This window comes from Melospiza georgiana, chromosome 14 (genome assembly GCF_028018845.1).
Source record: "Melospiza georgiana isolate bMelGeo1 chromosome 14, bMelGeo1.pri, whole genome shotgun sequence".
Taxonomy (NCBI): domain Eukaryota; kingdom Metazoa; phylum Chordata; class Aves; order Passeriformes; family Passerellidae; genus Melospiza; species Melospiza georgiana.
In genome coordinates this window covers 18561131-18580251 of record NC_080443.1, presented here as the reverse complement: position 1 = coordinate 18580251, position 19121 = coordinate 18561131, and the positions used below count along the sequence as shown (strand labels likewise).

At 45.8% G+C, this 19121-nt stretch overlaps 1 protein-coding gene across 1 annotated transcript; it reads right to left on the bottom strand.

Moving 5' to 3' along the window:
• Positions 1-7128: 7128 nt before the first annotated feature.
• LOC131089644 (uncharacterized) lies at positions 7129-15558 on the bottom strand. The gene is made up of 11 exons (XM_058034475.1): positions 15349-15558; positions 14323-14457; positions 13403-13527; positions 13034-13102; positions 12739-12852; positions 11915-12030; positions 11531-11586; positions 10148-10200; positions 9312-9439; positions 8611-8767; positions 7129-7575 (listed from the first exon to the last, which is right to left on the bottom strand). Exons 1-11 carry the CDS (start codon positions 15556-15558, stop codon positions 7488-7490), a joined length of 1251 nt encoding a protein of 416 aa, XP_057890458.1. The 3' UTR covers positions 7129-7487.
• Positions 15559-19121: the final 3563 nt, after the last annotated feature.

Here is a 19121-nt window from a genome sequence, read left to right as displayed (position 1 = left end):
GAGAGTGCCTGAGAGCAGCAGGCCTGGGTGAGGGGGCTCCCAGAGCACAGAATTCCTTGGATCTGCCCCCATGGAGCCTCCAGCAACCCCAGGGATCTGGGCTTTGAACAATGAATGCCTTCAGTGTGGTTTTCAACTCTTTTTTTTCTTTCTTTCTTTTCTGATTTGTGGACCATTAAAAATGTTCCAGCGGGGATACAGGATACCCTTTAAAATATGGAGATTTCTGTGCAGCACATGTGAACTCTTCTTCCTCGCTCCCCTTTCATGGAGCCCCTGGGAGCTGCTGGAAATGCTGGCCCTGGGAGATCAAACAAACTGGGGGTCTGTGAATCAGACAGGAGAAACAAATCCAAGAGGCAAGGTCCTGGAGCAAACACCCTCTGGAGTCATTGGAGATGACAAATGGGAAGTGCTTGGTCTCAGGAGGCTGAAAGGGGAGACACAGAGAAACATCCCAGATTGCTGGAAAAGGAAAGCAGCATCCTGGAGGTGATGCCTTGGGTTTTGGATTTTCTATTTTTCACATTCTGTGCTGCTTTAGTGTGTGGGTCTGGGCTCACATCAGGGGATGCTGAGCTCTGTGCACAGAGCAGGGACACAAAACAATTCCTGCTCCAGCTGGGCACCAAGGACAAATGATCCAAATCTCAGCCCAGGAGCACAAACCCCGTGGGCTGGAGAGAGAAAAACAAGCAGGGTGGGACTGCAGGGGCTAAAGCTGGGATGGGACAATGAACTGCAAGGTGCAAATGGAGCAGAACTGATCCCAGGGAGAGACCCCGGGAGCGCTCGAGCATTTTGGGGCCATTTTGGGTCATCCTGGGTTCATTTTGGGGCCATTTTGGTCCATCCTGGGTTCATTTTGGGACCATTTTGGTTCATCTTGGGTTCATTTTGGGGCCATTTTGGTTTATCCTGGGCTCATTTTGGGACCATTTTGGTTCATCTTGGGTTCATTTTGGGGCCATTTTGGTTTATCCTGGGTTCATTTTGGGGCCATTTTGGTTCACCTTGGGTTCATTTTGGGGACATTTTGGTTCATCTTGGGTTCATTTTGGGACCATTTTGGTTCATCTTGGGTGCATCCCTGGCTGGGGTCTTGGGCTGCCCAAGGTGGATCCATTGAGGAGATCCTTTTAATAAATCCCTGCTTTATTCTGTAACTCTGTTCTAGCTCAGCCTTCCCAAGCAGAGATGGGGATGGGGTTGTGCTCTCTGCTGGGGTTGTGCTGTGTCAGCACACCTCTGGCAAATATGAGAGGCACAGAACACATCTGGGGCCTTTTCTGCTCCATTTTGTGCACCTCAGCCTGCACAAAATCCTCATTCCTCAATCAGCGGGAATTAATAAAGTGCCACAAGTTACAGCCTTTCTAGGAAATATTGCTCAATAATGTTAGCAAATAGCACTGAAGTCAGATGTGGTGTGAGTGAGGATGGATTTAAATAAAATAAAGAATCTCCATCTTATGATTTGATATTTGTTCCTCAAGAGAGTTGGTCGAGTCCATGTAAAGCAGGGTGCAGAGTCACAGCTCTGTGACACTGGGAAAGCCTGAGGGAGAAAGGGATGGTTGGAAATGGGTTTTCATTGTCCAGTTTTTACTGACTGCAGAAGAGCCTCGAATGTGCTCCAGAGCATCCCTAAGGTTACAGGAGCCTTTGAGGGGCTGAAATCGGGATCCAGCTGAAACCAAATCCAATAATCCCTACCCAGAGCAGAAACATTTAGTGTTATGGTTGAATCAAGACTGGTTATCCATGAGAAAACATGTGAATGCAGATCCTGACTCTTCCTGTGAGCATCACTCTGTGTGCTTCAGTGGAGAGCTGGACTCCAGTGGAAATGTCCCACCTGTGGCTGGGGTTGGAATGAGATGATTTTTAAGGTCCCTTCCCTTAACCCAACCCATTCCATGGCTCTTTTTGAGTGCTTTGCCAAGATGTCCCTTTCTCTCTGAGACAAATGGAAAAAGATGGAAATAATGTTTAAGGAACAATTTCTGCACAGTTCATTAAGGTGAGGGATAACTGATCTAACCCTCACTCATTTCAGTGCTTTTCCATCATCTCCAGAACACCCAGTTATCCAGGAACAAGGTGCTCCCCTAAATACCCATTCAATGCTGAGCAGATCCAGTTGCGACCATGAAACCCAAAGCCAAGCAGTGATTGGCAGGGAAAACCTTGGCATTATCATCATGGCACATTCCTAATGTGCATGAAAACTGAGGATTCCTCATAGCCCAACACATCCAGCATCACTTTTTGCAGTCACAGTTTTAGCCATTTTACTGGGGGTGTTACAAGGAGCATCTACAGTGGGTCCTGCCAGGTTTCATTTACAGGTTTGACCATATTTGGGGGTTTTTTTGCATACTCTCCCCCCATTTTTCACCTTGCCTGCTCTGTTTCCCATCCCAAAAAGCTGAAATGCTGCTGTAGGTCTGGGCAGGGCCCAGGAGGGGCTGTGAGGAGCAGAGAGCAAACTCTGGGGTTAACAGCTAAAGAATGCTGCCATAGAATTGGCCAGACAGCCTCTTCCCCAGAGCTTTCCCGTGGGTAAAAGGCAGATCACAGCTCTTCCTTCCCATGAAAGGCCCTTTGATCTGCCTTGATGAAATGCTTGATGTATTTGGGGAGTTCAGTGTAATTGGCTGTGATGGCTCAGGGCTCTTCCCCATCCCCTGAGCTCCCTGTGCTGGGGTTTGTTCTGAGAGCCTCACACAGCACTCAACAGAGCATATTTATGGCTTTGGGAAAATCTCTGAGGGGATCAGTCCAAATCCTCCTCCTGCACCATGAAAAGCATTCTGTGGGGCTGCTCTGCCCTGCTGGGAGCCCAGCCTGTGTCCTCAGGAGCTGCCTGACACGTCCAATTATGGATTGCTCAGCAGCGTCTGCCGGGATTTATTCTCAGATATTTGGGCTGAGCATGTTGTCAGCCCTGCTGTCACCACTGAGGGCTGCCAGCCCAGCAGAGCAGAACGTTCCTCACCCACAAGGAGATGCACAGCTCTTACATCAGCGTTTAGAAAAGAAACCCTCCTTTCCTCACCTCGCCATGAATTATGACATTTATTCACAACGATTGTTTTGGTGTAGAAAGTCAGGTAAACAAGGCTATATCTGCAAAGTCACTTATTTTGTTAATGCAATAGGGGAAGGAAAACATTCCTGGCGTTATGGTTTTATCAGCTTATAAACATGTGGGAGAAGCCTACGTGCCTTGGAATAACAGCAGGAACAAGAGTGGGAAGGGAAACACTGGGATCTGGATGCTTTAGTAGAGACAACCCATTGTGTGACCTCACAGCTTTTCCCACTCCTCACCTCTGCAAAACACTATTAAATATTCTTAAACCCGATTTTTATAATTAATTTTTTCATTCTTTATCAACCACTTACCCAGCCCTCTCTCAAAGGGCATTTAGGAGTGACAAAAGCAACAAAGAGTGGGATTTCCTGTGCCAAATCCAGAAGGGAGGTTTGAAGGTTAAAAAAGGTTGTTCAAAAGGTATCAAGCGTGCATAATTTGTGGCAGAAGTAAAAATTGAGAGCCATCATCTGGATTTCTTTCTGAAAATCCATTTCTAACCCCTACAGCAGCCAGAAGTGCCAGTCTCTGATGTCCCAAGGGCTGTGACAAGGACCTCAGCCATGAACCTCTCCAGGTTTATTGTGCCCAGGGCCATTTCTGCCCTTCTTTGACCAAAGCACGTGGGGTCAGCACTTCAGGCACGCTGTCCCATGCTCAGCCACCAAGAAATGAGAGAGGACATTGTGGCTGAGAATGTCACTCCCGCTTTCCCTTCTTCATCCTTCTTGGAAAAAGGGACAAAAACGTGACATGCTGGGACATGTCAGATCTGCATCTCCACAAAAAAAAAAAAAAAAGCTCATTCACCACTCAGCACATTTGGAAAGTCTCTCTGCACAGAGCAGACACCTCCAGATGTCTCCATCAGTGACGTTATTTATAAGAGCAGCTCGTTAGGCTAATTGCTCCTGCAGGGATTTAACTCCACTGAGGGAGCCTGAACAGGGCTCAACTGTTCCAGGGAATTTGCTGCCACTCCTCCCTTTGATTTACACCTCTCGTAAAATTTTATGGCCAGATTAGAATGAACTTCACTTGCACTATGGTTTAATAAAAGTTTTTTTTTATGCCGAAGAAAAGCAAAAATCGATGCGGTGACTAATTACAGCTTTAACGAGGGGAGGAAAATACCTCAAAAGGGGAGACCCAAAAAGCGCCCCAGGACAGAGACTTTGCTTAGACACCTGAGCTCAGAGGCTGTTGGGAGAGCAACAGTAAAAAAGTCACATTTTAGGGAAGAGCAGTTTGGGATGGAAAGAGCAATGTGGGTTTTTATGGCAGATGTGAGGGAGTTGGGGTTCCAGTAAACGGGAGAAGGGAGTGAGCAGTTATCAGTCACTCTGCCTGGAATGTCTCTGAGTTATTTGGCTGCTGAGCGCGTTCTTCTGGAGGGAAAAGTCCACTTTGGAAATAATCAGTGGCTTTGCAGAGATAATTTGGCCATACAGTGCATTTCTGTTGATAAATTACAGAGCTCCCTGGGCTACACTTTGCTTCACCAACTGTAAAGCTACAACATAAATCCAAACAGAAAAAAAAGACTTTTTTTCCCTCCCTTTCTTTCTGCCAGTGAAATACAATGTCACTGAAAATGCCCTTTATAGCTATGAACACATGAAAAATTGCAAGAAGGAAGGAGAATATATAAGCACAGTAAAATATTTACCATTCTAGACATCAGTAGCCAGGAGCAGATTGATGGGAAATGCTCAGTTTGGGGCTGACAGCCTTTAAATGACCTCTTTACAAGGCCTGAATCCTGAAATTCAACGTGCAGGGAGCTCCAGGGGGAGGTGCAGGGGATTTTTGGGAGCATTTTGCCGTGACAGCAGCAGGAATTACAGGTGCTCCCTCCTCCAGATGCTGGGGAAGCAGCTCATCCCAAGCAGGCTCCAGCTGCCCCCCTTCATGCACATCACATGCTGCATTTCACTCCTGGCCAGGGCTCACCTCCATTTATTGCTTTTTTGGCTCAAAATTAATGCTTTTGGGCTGCAGAGGCACTTCCCAAGATGGATTTTTCCACTGAGAAAGGAGCCACAAAGTGAAGGACCACTTCATATGGTCAAAGCGTGGGGCTTGGGAGATTTATTTTAAATTAAATAAGTTATTCCATCTGTCCTGGACACAGGCTTGCTCTAAAGTAATTTGAAATCCAGGGAGAAAACCCCCACAGTCAATTATTTCAAGTCCTTGGAGCTGAAATACCCTACCAGTAGTTCATCACCTGGCAAATAAACCTGCCAGCTCCAAACTTTATTAATCATTTTGCTGTACCCTGCTTGAACTTTTCCCAGCTGAACTCAGGAGTGCTCTAATTCTCCACCCACTGGTACCAAAAGAAACAAGAAGAGGACAAAAGGAGAGTGATGGAGGCTTCATCTCTGCCTCCTCCACTGCAGCAACATCAACTTCCAGTAATCCTGGGAGACACATTTCCCCACAGCATCCCTACTTCTAAGCCCAGTTTCTGGAATTTAGGAAATAGCCAGACCAATCCCTTCCTTGATGGGATTTTTTTTTTAAATTTTTTGCCTGGACAGGGAGTTGTTTTTATAGTGATTTCTCAAACTGTGGTCCCAGAGTCATAATTAACTTTTTTTCTCATAATCTACATGCTCTGACACCTCCAAAACCTTGCTTTATTATGTGCCTGTCTTCCACCTTCTAAATGTTAATGTTTTAGCCTTGAAGAAATAAGTGAAAGGGAAAGAGATGACAAGAACTCCACAGAAAAAAAGGAACAGATGTTCCTGAGATCATAGCAAAACAAGCCACACACTTAATAGGAACAAACTGCGATGTATAACATCATTATTTTCCTAACCTTTCTAAAATTACCTATTTGACTGATTTCTGAGGTGTAAAAGGAGGCATAAGGCCTTCCCTCCTGTCAAAGTACCATTGTCTGGAGAAATTTAGAAGCTCCCTGTTTCAGCACCTTGAGACCACGAGAGCACAGGCAGATTTAAGACATCTTTGAGTTTGTGCAAGGCTCACAGGAATGTGGCCATTAGTACCACTGTAACTGGAGAAGGGTTTATGGAGGTGCAGCTACAATCCAAAGCTCTGAATCGGTGCCAGCCCCAAAAGAAATGCACCCAAAATTCAGCTTGGCTCATCCAGGGGTGCTTTGGGATGGAAGGAGGAGCACAGCACCTGCACCCGCTGGGGTGCAGCTCAAGGGCAGGAGCGCAGAACAGGGATCAGGTTATTAATTAGGGAATTAATTAAGGAATGGGGATCTCTCACAGCTGCAGGAGGGTGCTGATAAAACCAGCCTGTCACAGCACCCCAGCCTTGTTCAGTGACACATCCCAAACTGGGACATGCATGTCATAAATGCGGGGGGAATAATTTTATATTCATGCACCCATTCTGCAGAAAAAGTTGTTGCAGCAGTAAGTGTAGCAACTGCCTCAGAAAGGAAAAATTCTTCTTTAAATTCTGTTAAAATCTCTTCCTCTGTCAGCCTAAGCAAGGATTATAAAAACACAGATATGTGCACCCAGATTTCACTGTTTTCTGAAATAGAATGGTGGCATTATTCTAATTATAAGGTGTCTTTCCTTAATTTCTCCTCTCCACACTTTCCACTGAACTTTTTTTTTTTTTTTTTTGCATATTTTAAGTATGTTTAGTTTGCAGTAATTAATGGCAAGATGCATCTAGGTAGGGAATACCTACCTCAGGCCAGTGACTATTTTGGATTCTGTGGTTAATCCCTACAAGGGAATGATGAGGAATTCAGATCCCTTTGTAAACTGGATTACCAGACCCTGGCTTTCCTTCAGACAAGGCAAAATCATGTTTGTACCACTTATCTCATTGGCCATTAATGCTATTCCTAGAGGACACCTCACTTAGATGTGCTTGCTCCTGCTCCTTCCACTTCATGTTTTACAAAGCCACAGACAAAATTATCAAATCCTGTAACAGGTTTTTCCCCATGTTTTAATGACTATAACAACCAGAGAGTTCAGAAATACACAGTTTTTATTTCAAAAACAAATCTGAGAGAAGAGAGGAGCTGCTAAATTGGGTCAGTGATCCACGTAGCCTGAGGTCCTGGTCGTCACGGTGGGGAGCAGCTGGAAGTTGAGGAAAAACACCAAAGGACAGAGCATGGAATGATCCCTCCCAGTGCATTCCTCCTGCAATCAGACTTCCTTCAAATTGCCTCCAGACCACCCTGGTTAGCAACCACTGAAAGCTGCACTAATAAAAATAGATCTCATTTCTCTCCAAATCCTTTTATACCCTTGACCTCCCCGGCATCCTGTGACGAGCTCTACACTCAAACCAGTGCTGGTTTTTTGCAGGGAATTACATTTCTTTGGAAAGCTGCTGCTTGCTAGCATTGCTGGGATGTGCCTGTAGATGATCATGAGGGAGAGGCATCAGTGGCAGGGTCGGGTCCCTCTGTTCTGGAACCAAGCTGCAGGTTTGGAACCGGCTGGGCGGCCTCGTCCCTGCGGGAAGAGCAGCGATGCTGAGCTGATGTCTTGTGGAGAAGAAGAAGAAGAACAACACCCCCACCCTTTCATTTGTCCCATGGGGTTGATTTGGGAGCAGATATGAGGTGGAGCTGACAGGAATTGTGTCAGCAGTGCCAAGTGAAGGCTCCCTGGGGCTGTCTGGGCTTGCAGAACGAGCCCGGTTTGGGTTTTATCTGAGGCTTTCCCTGCTGGGTCATTTCCTCCACCAGGCAGGTTAGGACAGCCCAAAAGGGGAGGGAGCAGCTGCAGGTTCAAGTTCAACCAGCAGGTATTTTGCACTTTTGGCCTGTTTGATGTGCTTTAAATATGTCTGGTTTTCCAAAGGAGCTGAGGTCTCCATCTGCGGAAAGTCATTTATGGCATTTCCTCTAGCAGCCAAGGATTGGTGTTTATTTTAAAAAGCAAACAAAATGTAAGCAACAAAATTTGCCTTTTTCTTTCATGAGAGCAAAGGCTCCATATGGAAAAGGCTCCAGGGAAAGAGTGACAAACACATGGCAGCAGGAACAGCACTTCCCTGAAAATGGAAGCACATTCTTTGTGGATATAATTTTGCCCCTAACAGAGCCATTTCTGTGGGGATTTTCTGAACATTTATCTGTCCAAATAAATCCTTGAGTGAGCAAGTTTCACCCTGTAAACTGCCTCAGTTTGGGGTGAGGATTCTTTATTTCTATAATGGGACAGATTTTCTAAATAAGAGTGTCCAGAATGGAGCATCCTACAACTCATAAACCTACATGGAGACCTATATAAAACCCACATAAACCTATATAACAAACAAATTATATGCTGCACCCATTAAGTGCTTGTGCAATTATTCCTTTTCAAATAATATGAGTGCTTGTCAACTTAATAAACACATTAAGCACTAAATGAGCAACATTTTTTTACATCAGTTAAAAAAATCAGTGCATTTATGCTTCAAATATCTATGGAGTTGTAACCATACAAGTAAATACAGGAGGATGGTAATTTTTTACCTTTTCTTGCCTGTAATTATTTTACCTGTAATAAAATTCAACCAGGCCCCAGCCTGGTGTTAAGCCATTGAGTTGGAAATCTGCAATGCACTCGTGGAAAACTCCTCTCCCTGTCAGGCCATTGTACACCATGGGGCAGGCCTGCTTATCCAGAGCTGCAGAAACATCAAAGCTCTTGCCACCTTGGAGAAGAGTGAAAAGGGAACAAAGTCACCAACTTTCAGTAGTATTTTATCTCAAAACAATCCCAATATCTATTATTTTTGTGTATGGGGTTTTTTATGCTTTTCTGAAGAGTGATTGTTCTGCCTGCTTTGTAAATCAAGTAAAATGATCAACCACATTTCCAGCTGAATCCACCTCATAAGAGATGTTCTGATACCCCAAAAATGTGGAAATCCCTATTTTATGTGGACTAGCACAAACAGAATCTGTAACTCTCCCTCTGGATCCTGTGACCCTGACCCTGCAGTGGACACCTTTCACCCAGGACACACCACAACTACAATTTCATTTAAGCAGGGAAGTGCCCAGTGACAGTGGGGTTGGAACCAGAGGATCTTCCAGTCCCTTCTAACCCCAACCAAGATTTTATGGCTCTAAGTAGATTTCTCAGGGTGTAAGATGATGCATTCCCCAGGAATCTCACTGAACACTCTTTCCTCCACTAAAGGAACTGCAGGCCAAGAAATGAAGGCAGAGGCAGCTGGACTGTGGGGAGCTTACCAGCAGTAAAACTGACTCCATACTCCTCCTGGATCAGCCCATCCTCGGCCAGCTCGGCCAGGGAGGCGTTGGACCACTCAACGCCAGCCTTCCTCCCATCAGGAAAAAACACATAACCTACAGTGAGGCTGAAGGGGACACGAATGCAGCAGGTTTGAAGTTCAGCCAAAACTCAAATGCACCAGGAAAATGGCAGAGAGAATTGGGACTTTAGTGCCAGGGGAAGAGAAGGCTCTGGGGACTTTCAAGAGAGCTGGAGAGGGGCTTTGGAAAAGGGAGTGCCAGGATGAGGGGAAATGCTTCCCACTGCCAGAGGCAGGGCTAGATGGGATATTGGGAAGAAATTCTTCCCTGTGAGGATGGGAAAGCCCTGGCACAGGGTACCCAGAGAAGCTGTGGCTGCCCCATCTCTGGAAGTGTCCAAGGCCAGGTTGGATGGGGCTTGGAGCAGCCTTGGGGCCATGGACATTGATCTTTAACCCTCTGGATGCAGAGAACAGCAGTGAGCAAGGTAGGGCTCCTGTGGAATGCCCCACTGCAGCTGGAGCCTTCTCAGCTGGGAGTGCCCAGCTTGTACCTCTAAATCATCCAGACAGACAGACAGACAGACAGACAGCTCCATCAGCCCTCAGCAGCTGAAGGGAAAGGAAGCAAGGGGAAGGTGAAAGCTGTCCTTGTGACTAACTACAAATAGAAAACTGGGAGCATGAGGGAGTGGATGGAAATTGGGCTGTACAGGCTCAAAGCAGGAATTCACACAAAGGTGTCCTGCAGAGCAGCTTTTGCCACCTCTAAGATGAGTGGTTTTAGCAACATAAAGTTCTTTGGTCACTTACTGAGTTGTGGTAGCTGGCATGCTGATAACTGTTAAATGTGCTGCAGTCCCATCCTGCAAGAGAGAGAAAGAAAAAGCAGCCAGAGTTGTGCAGGTTCATTTCTGAGGGTGCTTCACTGGCTGGACCAAGAAGACACAGGATAGAACTCAGCCTATGCAATGTGTTATGGTTTCACACTTTAAAATCCTCTCACTACATCTCCCATGAAGATCTGGCTGCAAACAAATCCAGGAAAATAAACCAAACACATTCAGGACAAATTAAGGACAATGGGAACAACAGAAAGTCCAAAGCAAGAGGACACAGGAGGGAAACAAAGCCTGCAAAGAAGAACAAAACTGGTTTACTATGACCAGACTTTTCTAACCTCTATTCATCTATGTCTGGGAGCAGCAGATTTGGAAAATGTTAAGAAGGAACTGGGATCTCCTGGTTTTACTAATTTCTCTTCCATCCTTAGGTCTGGACTCTTCATGCTCCACTTGGGCTGCTCTGAGGCAAATCTAAGCCTCCTCTGATGATATAAATGTACAGACACTCAGGGTAAGAGGGCTCCAAGCTTCAAGCTGCAATAAACTTCTTAATGAAGTCAGCTGCCTTTTAATTAGGGGCAGAACAGCCACAGACACTTTGAGTCTTGAAAAACTGGACAACAGGGAGAGGTTGGTTATCCACACTGATGATACACAGGCACATGATAAATCAGGATTTGTACAGAAGTGGGATTTTCCAAGCTGGGAAATGAACTTTTATCCTGAATTCAGTCTAAACCCCGGCAATGCTGCCTATAATAGAGAGTTTTGATTTATGCCTGGCTTGGCAAAGGAAATGCCCTTTCAGGAGCATCTGCTGGGCTTGGCTGGCAGCTGGCAGGGGCTGCCCTCAGCATGCCCCTGGGCTGTGTGCTCCCAGCAGCCACAGCTCTGCCTCTCCCCCACACAGCACTGCAGAGAATTATGGCTCAGCACAGGCAGAAATATTTGCTGACTGCTGTCATGAAGGCTTAGGATGCTTCAAACACCTCAGGCTTCCCATTAATGGGAATCAGCTCTGCAGCAGCTCCAGGGAGTGCTGGGTACTTGCAGCAGCTGAGAATCTCTCCTGTAAAGCTGCCTGCCTAATTTTTCTTGAAAAAGCCAAAACAAACTGTTTCACGTTATCAAACAAGTTTTGCTTCAATCAGTGTAACAAAATCTCAGTTTTTACACACACAGCTCTGCTTTTGAGAGAGAGCAAAAGCTCTCAACACTGATCTGGGCTAATGGTGCCACCAGTGAGAACTTTTGATGTGCACCATGGATGTTCCCAAATCCTTATTTCTGGATACTTAAACATGCCTGAAAAGCTCAGGAAAATTTCCTGTATTGCCATGTTAATACCTACTTCAAAGTGTGCCAAAATCATCACATAACGGCGAATCTCAGCCCAGTCCCGGACACCTGCAAAAAAAAACCCAAAATCCCTCAAGCTGGAGTTTCACCATTCCTGGGAAATGTGAACTAACAGTCCCTGGCTTCACAATAAAGAATATATCCAAAATAATAAACAAATATCCAAAAAGATATTTCTTTTTGGATAAAGAAATACCAAGTCGTGGATAACATGGTAACCAATGTATGTTCCCAAACCTGTGCTGGTATTTCCTCTGGAATGTCTGTATTTCATGCCCAGGCATTGACCTGGTTATTTTAACAGCTAATCCTCCATCTCACTGCCCTGCCAGTGCCAGCTACACTGAGGGCATTCCCAAGGCAGGGAATTCTTTACCATAGGAGTGGCTCCGAATGCCTTGGAGGGAAAGTTCAATTTTCCCAGAATTTTCTATTTCAATCTCTCCCACAGACCGGCCCCACTGCTCGTGTCGGAAATGCTGCTCCCTTTGCCTGGAAGAAAGAAAGAAAGAAAGGAGTGGGTCAGCACAGGCAAGAGCTCCAATCCTCCTCAGGAATCTCCTCAGCGCCAATCTGATGGATTTATCTCCCAAAATGAAGGAAATTTCAGAGCATCTGGACCATGGCTATCCCAGATTTTACACATCACTTCTACATTTCCCAGTTACTGTTACATAATGAGACACCTGAGAATGAAACAGCAGCAAATTCTCACCCTGACAGGATAGAAAATCACCCTTTGTTTGAAGAAATGCTGGGCTGCCAAACAGCTGCTGCTTAGAACTCAGCAGGTATCACCAAAACACACACATTATTGATATACATAATTTCACACCGTTGATTCTCATATTTTTAGCTCTCCAGAGTTTCTGTAGTATTTTAAACACCCAGTTCAGCTCCTTTCTCATAGGATTATATTCCTTTTCTTAGCTATATGTGGACCATTGACTTTGGGAGCTGCCTAAATCAATGAAAACAGAACGAATAAGAAATATTCCTGATGCTGAGGACTTCACTCAGATACCTGTGTGCAGGATCCCCCAGGTGTGGTGTGGCATTGAAACCAAGAGCCATGTCCTTTATTAGAGCACTTCAAATTAAACCCACCTTCTAAATTCAACTATAACACACATCAGACCTTGAAGAGAACTATAGAAAAAATTATTATTAACCCCAGGAGTTATTAATCTTGTATCTTACTTTTTGACCCTGTGGAAGAGCTCGATGGTCCAAGGCTCCTGGGCTAAAGCAAGAGCAAATGTTCTGGGGTTACTGTCAACATTAAAGTTAAAAACATCTGTGGAGTTCTCCCACCTAGAAAAAGAGAGAGGGAAAAAAAAAAGACATTATTAGCATTCAGTTCATGCAAGGCCAAGTTGTGCACTTGTACTTTGATAGAGGCAATCTTTGTATTTTATTGGAAAATTCTGATTTTTGGCATTTTAAATGAGCTATGAGCTTACTGTACATCCCAAAGCAAAGCTGAAAAACTTACTGCAAAGAGAATTTAACTGGTACAAGTTCTCCTTCCTCCTCACTCCACTGCTGTCTGTAGGATCCTTTCCTGCAAGGCAAAGCACTATAATTTTATATCCTTATAATTTTATCTTATATTATAATTTTGTTTATATCCTAAACAAACAGCAAAATGTTTCTTTCATGTTTGGAATTGGAATAGAAGAATCCATAATACTCTACACCACCAGATTTATTTTCATTCCTTAAAAACCAAAGTGTTTTAGTTACCAAACAGCTTTGGGTTCATGCTGGTTAAATTTAAAATAAATGAAATATATTTCCAGATAGTGCTGAAAAAGTCTTGGGTTTATGTGTAGATAAATGAAATTAGGGAGTGCTGCAGTACCTGAGTAATCCATCAAAATTTATCTTCCAGCACATTTGGGGCTCCAAGTATTCCATAGTGAGTCCTCCTCCACTCCAGATCTCTTTGGATTCATCTCTCACCATCATGTTTGGGTGCTGTGGGTGCTAAAAAAAGGAAATATTGTAGGAAAACATTTGCTTAATTCAATTGTGAGGTTGCCACAAAGCAGTCTTGTTATACTAAATATGACTAAAAACCCAAAATAATGCACATCAATCCTCTCTCTTTTTTTCTATATTCTCCAAATAGGATTTCTCCTGCTTTTCCTGGTCATGGCTACTTAGTGAAAGAGATTTGTGAATATAAAGAGAGTTGAGTGGAAAGGGATTTATGTCAGGTCTTCTCCCCTTTAGTATGTAGCCAGCTCTTAATAAAAAAAGAAAATCCTCAGGCAAAAATCTGATTAATGGTATCTGATTAAGCTTTCTTTTCAGCAAGAATGAAGCAGATGTGCATAAAACTCCCTAAAAGCTTTTCCCTCTCTTTTAAAGAGGCAATTCCAAATGGTTTTTATAGCATGAAAATTAAAAAAGGGGGAAAAACCAACCATAAGCATAAAATGGAACTCATCAACCATGTGCTGCACCTGACTGGAAAGGCTGGATGCTCAAATTCCTCCTGGGGGATTTAATAAGGCACTTTTGAGAAACTGTTCTGTTTTGTGCAGATTATGGGAAAGGGGAATGAGTGTCAGATCCTGCAAAAAAGGGACATACCCACTACTCTGACCAGTTCTGATTTATGTTCTGACCGGTTCCACCATTGCCTTCAGACACAGCCCTGGTGCCTTACTGGTGCGAAGATGCAGAGAACATAAATTTTTGGCTTGGGATTCCATCAGAGGTTCAAGAAAGGAGTCAGGCACTGCTCCTGAACATCACTCCACATCCAGCACTCACTTCAAACTCTCCTATCCCATCCAGCCTGAGGAAGAGCCACATCTCACAGAGGCCAGCAGGACGTCGGGCGAGGCGAGCGATCACAAAGCTCCTGTTGGTCTCTGCAAAGCCGGTGAAGTACAGGGAATCCAGAGCCTGGGGAAAGGGAAATGCATTTCAGCTCCAGCTGGGGGCAGGAAAGGGAGGGGAGAATGTCAGCAATCCTTTGTTTTCCGTAGGCTTCTGCTCAGGGATCAAATTTTGGTTTCACTTTTTGTATTTCATAGCAGGCACCCTGAGAACAGCCAGGCAGCTTTAAAAGCAGCAGTGAAAGTTTAGCCAAAAGAAAGGAGAGCTCAAAAAAATGGGGTTGGGCACTGAGGGGTGCCAGGCACGGGGATGCAGGGAACTGGAGCACCTGAGGGATTGCCAGGGGGATGCAAGGGCTGGAATGCAGAGGATGCAGTGGGGTAGAGGTGGTGTAGGGCCACGGAAGTTTGAGTCCAAAGGGAAAAAAGTGTTCTGAGGGAACGTGGGAATGCTGTGGATGGGAGTTCCAAAGCTGGAGGAACACGGGGATGCCAGGGATGGGAGTTCCAAAGCTGGGGGAACATGGAGAGGCTGGGGATGGGAGTTCCAAAGCTGGAGGAACATGGGGATGCCAGGGATGGGAGTTCCAAAGCTGGAGGAACATGGGGATGCCAGGGATGGGAGTTCCAAAGCTAGGGCAACGTCGGGATGCCACAGATGAGAGTTCCAAGACTGGAGGAACACGGGGACGCCGGGGATGGGAGGTCCAAGACTAGGGGAACATGGAAAGGCTGGGGACGGCAGTTCCCAGACTGGGGGAACGTAGGGAAGCAGGAGATAGCGTGCCAGGGGAACAGGGAGATGGGAGTGCCAGGGATGTGGGACACAGGGATGCCAGGATACGAGAACAGTGTATCGCAGAAGCGGGTCCGTGGGAAGGGGGTCCCAGGGAAGGGGGTCCCAGGGAAGGGGGTCCCAGGGAAGGGGTCCCAGCACCGGGGGTCCCGGGTCACTCACGTGGGGGTCGGCGCGGAGCGGGCGCGGCCGGCGGGGCTCGGCGGTGCCCGTGGCCGCTCGCTGCCGGCAGGCGCCGAGGCAGAGCAGGAGGCAGCCCAGGGCCCAGCGCTTCAGGGGAGCCCAGGAGCCGGGGGCGGCCGCTCGTCCGGCCCCGAGCAGCGCCAGCAGCGCCGCGGCCAGCAGCGCCAGCAGCGCCGGCAGCGCCAGCATCGCGGGGAGCGGAGCGGGGAGCGGGCAGCGGGCAGCGGGGAGCGGGGAGCGGAGCGCGGTGCGGGACGCGGAGCGGGGCTGGCTCCGGCCGCCCCCAAACCCCGCCTCGGGGCCGCTCCCGTCCCGTCCCGGCTCGGATCGCGGTCATTTCCGCGACGGGGAAGTTGGATTTGCTGGGTTTAGTTACTACGCACTCCAAGGGAAGTTCAGGCAGTTCTGGAAGGACACTAGAGCAAAGCTTCTAGTGATGCGCGGCAGAAAAAGCGGGTGTTAGAGTCTCTTCCCCAATTCTTTGCTGCAGATCGCTGAAGGACAGTCCGCTTAAGATTAGAGATATGAAATAAGTGTTTGACAAGGAGGGTGGTGAAACACTGACACAGAGGTAGTGGATGCCCCATCCCTGGAAACATTTGGACGCAGCTTTGAGCAACCTGGTCTAGTTGAGGATGCCCGTGGCAGAGGGGAGTTGGACCAGATGACCTGCAAAAGGATCCTTCCAAATCAAACTATCCTATGATGCTATGATTCTGTGGTTTCTGATCCTGTTTTATTGGGCTCTTGGCATCAGTGGGTCCTTCTCTTGTTCCCACTGACAGCCCCCGCCAACAGGCTGCATCCCATTTCACTCAAGGACCAAAAAACCCCACCCACAGCAGGCACCTCAACATCTCTTCTGCTCTTCTAGGTACCATTTCTAGAAGCCATATTTTTGGAGGCTTCTGGCTGGCTGTACATGAGATCTTTTTTATTCCTTCTACAGTTAGCATTTAGTCTCATTTCCCTGCGCTGAAACAAACCCAGCCTCCCAGGAGAGGTTGAAGTGCAGCCAGTCTCACTTTGGAGAAAGCTGGGGCTCTCAGAACCTGGGCTTTCTTTTCTCCTGGGTGTTTGGACTCCCTGTTAGCTCTCCAAACTTCTCAGTAGATTCCCTGTTACTTGCAAAAACATTTATTGTGCATTTCTCTGCCTTGTTTCAACTGCGCCTCAGTTTGGTTTTATAACCACCTCTGCCCTGGTTTGTGTTTAATGGATCAGTGCTTATGGTTCTTTCGATTTTCTTCTTGTTTTTAATGACCTCCTGAGCTCTGCTGCTCCTTTTTGCCCTTTTCCCAGTTTGTCCTGATACTGATGTGCACTTACACTGCCTCAGTGGTCATGTTTCTGTTGTTCCCTCAAAACCTTTCAGCACTTTAGGTGTTCCTTTTACCTTCTTAAAAAGGTTCCTGAGTTTACACAGCTCCCCTTTTCTGAGACCAGGCACAGCTGTTCTGTGGTGCTTTACTGCTGTCCATGGGCCACATCAAATAAATTAAAAGGAGAAGGACAAAAGGCACCAGAGATACAGACAATGAAAGTTCTGAAATTAATTTCTGTAAATCACCATTGCTTCAGCCAATATTGAAGGGGCACATCCTAAATTTAAGCACCTAGAGCAGGCAGAGAGCCAATAAGGTTGTTTTCCAGAGGGTCAGAGGGATAATAATAATAAGGTTGTTTTTATATTTCAGGTTGTGCTGTGGAGGGATTGAGAACAGCCTGAAAGAAAGAGATGTGTCACAATGTTATCACCCTGCACCTGCAGCACGGCAGATGTGGCTCAGCCCACAGAAAGGCTGCAAAGGGAATAGATTATGAAAAACAGCTTTTCTTTCTTTGCTAGAATCTGAACACATTATTGACGCAGAGCTATAGTCAGTGGGGAAAGATCCACACAAATGACAAACCTTTGGGACTTTACAAACGTGCACAGAATTAAACCCTCCTCTGCCTGAGGTGGAAGGGGCTACAACAAATGACAGATTCTTTTTAACTCGTTTTTTCCCCAATGCAATCCATGAGCAGCTTTGCTGCACTCCCCCAAATTGCTGGAGTCCTTACACAAATAATTTGAATTTCAATATTTGCATGTCTGATGTGTGAAGCATTCCCAGCCTCCCCCTGAGTCTCCCCAGGCCACGGTGAAGGCATTGTGTGAATCTGTACCAGAGATAAGCTCCTTCCTTCCTTCCTCTCAGCGCAGGACATGGAAACAATTTGTTTCGTGCCACCTTCTGTTTCTACATTTCTTAGGTAATTTGTTTGAGGGCTTGAAGTTATCTCTGGCAAACAATTTATCTTGGCAATATTATTTAATTGTGGTGGAAATGGGTTCCAAATCATCAGGACTTGCAGAAGAACCAAAGTCCTGGGGATGTTTTTAGTGTAACACCAGCTCTTGTGTACAGAAACAAATCTAAGAGCTGCTCCACGTGTTCAGCAAAAATATGGGGAGGAAAATACTCAACTGATTTGCTTTTAAGATCAGGAGGAAATCAGGAATCTGTGACCGACGTGCGGTGCTAAAACACAAAGAAAAAGCAAGCTGCATTTAAGAATTTCTGGTTAGCATAAATTTAAACTTCTGTATAAGGTCTTAAGCATCTGCAATATTGCTGAAAAAAGATGTCACACAACCTAGCTTTTTTGTAACTCCTGGATAATTCTGGTATCTCAGCCAGCCTGAGATAAAAAGCACAAGAATGGTAGTTTTCTCAAGGGTTAAACTCACTGTAATTGAATAAAAAATAAGAGAATATTATTTTGTTTTCATTTTTATTCCTGCATAAATATTAGTTACATTAAGGAAAACACCAAGGGAGAAGGCAATTTTAGAAAACAAATCAGATCTTATGACTTTGTGTCTATAAATATTTACATAATTACATTTGAATAGCTGAGACATTGGTATAGACAAATTTCCTTTCGTATGTGCAACCAGCTGTTGGGAAATAGAAGAAAATATGCAAAATCAAGCTTTTCAGAAGCCCCCAATATTTCAGCTCAGAAGAGGAGACAAACAGGCACGTGAGCAGCTGTATTTTATTCCATTATCAGCACACAGCACCCTTGTGCACTGGCTGCCCGTGTCCCACTAGATGGTGGTCATGCTACAAGAAAAAAAGGATGCAGGAGCGTGCCCGAGTTGCCATCGTTTCTGTTTGTCATCCTTCAGCGTTTTTGTTTTGAAAATATCCGCAGCTCACACACTGCAAGGGTTTTCCCTGTACTTTTTGAGCCACTGGGTCTGTATTAATACACAGTGGGAAATCCTGAGTTAGTGTCATATAATATTTCCCTATCAAACAATTTAACTATCGATGTTTAGGCACAGTGAACAACTGCTGAACGTGCTCTTGAATTAGGTGCCAGAACACATTCCTGATGTTCTCAGAAGTGAAATCATAGAATCACAGATGGTTTGGGTGGGAAGGGACCTCAAAGCTCATCCCATTCCTCCCCCTGCCATTGGCAGGGACAGCTCCCACTGTCCCAGGCTGCTCCAAGCCCCAGCCAGCCTGGCCTTGGGCACTGCCAGGGATAAGTACAAATTAATGAGGGACTGTAATGGAATTTGACCACAAAAATATGTGTTGACATAAAGCACAAATTCTTCATGAAAGAACTGAGTACCCACTGCCTCTGTGCCCGGTTCTTGCAGGGGCAGGGTGATGTCCCCACCTGGGGACATCAGGGACCTGGAGCTGCTGCAGAGAGCCCAGAGGAAGCTCCAGGCTGATCAGAGG

Excerpts from the sequence above, each read along its gene's own strand:
- LOC131089644 (XM_058034475.1), bottom strand. The coding sequence starts at position 15,558 with ATGCTGGCGCTGCCGGCGCTGCTGGCGCTGCTGGCCGCGGCGCTGCTG. Across the intron at positions 12,853-13,033 it reads CCAGTTAAATTCTCTTTGCA|GTGGGAGAACTCCACAGATG; the intron begins GTAAGTTTTTCA and ends CTCTTTTTCTAG. Across the intron at positions 10,201-11,530 it reads TGATTTTGGCACACTTTGAA|GATGGGACTGCAGCACATTT; the intron begins GTAGGTATTAAC and ends TCTCTCTTGCAG.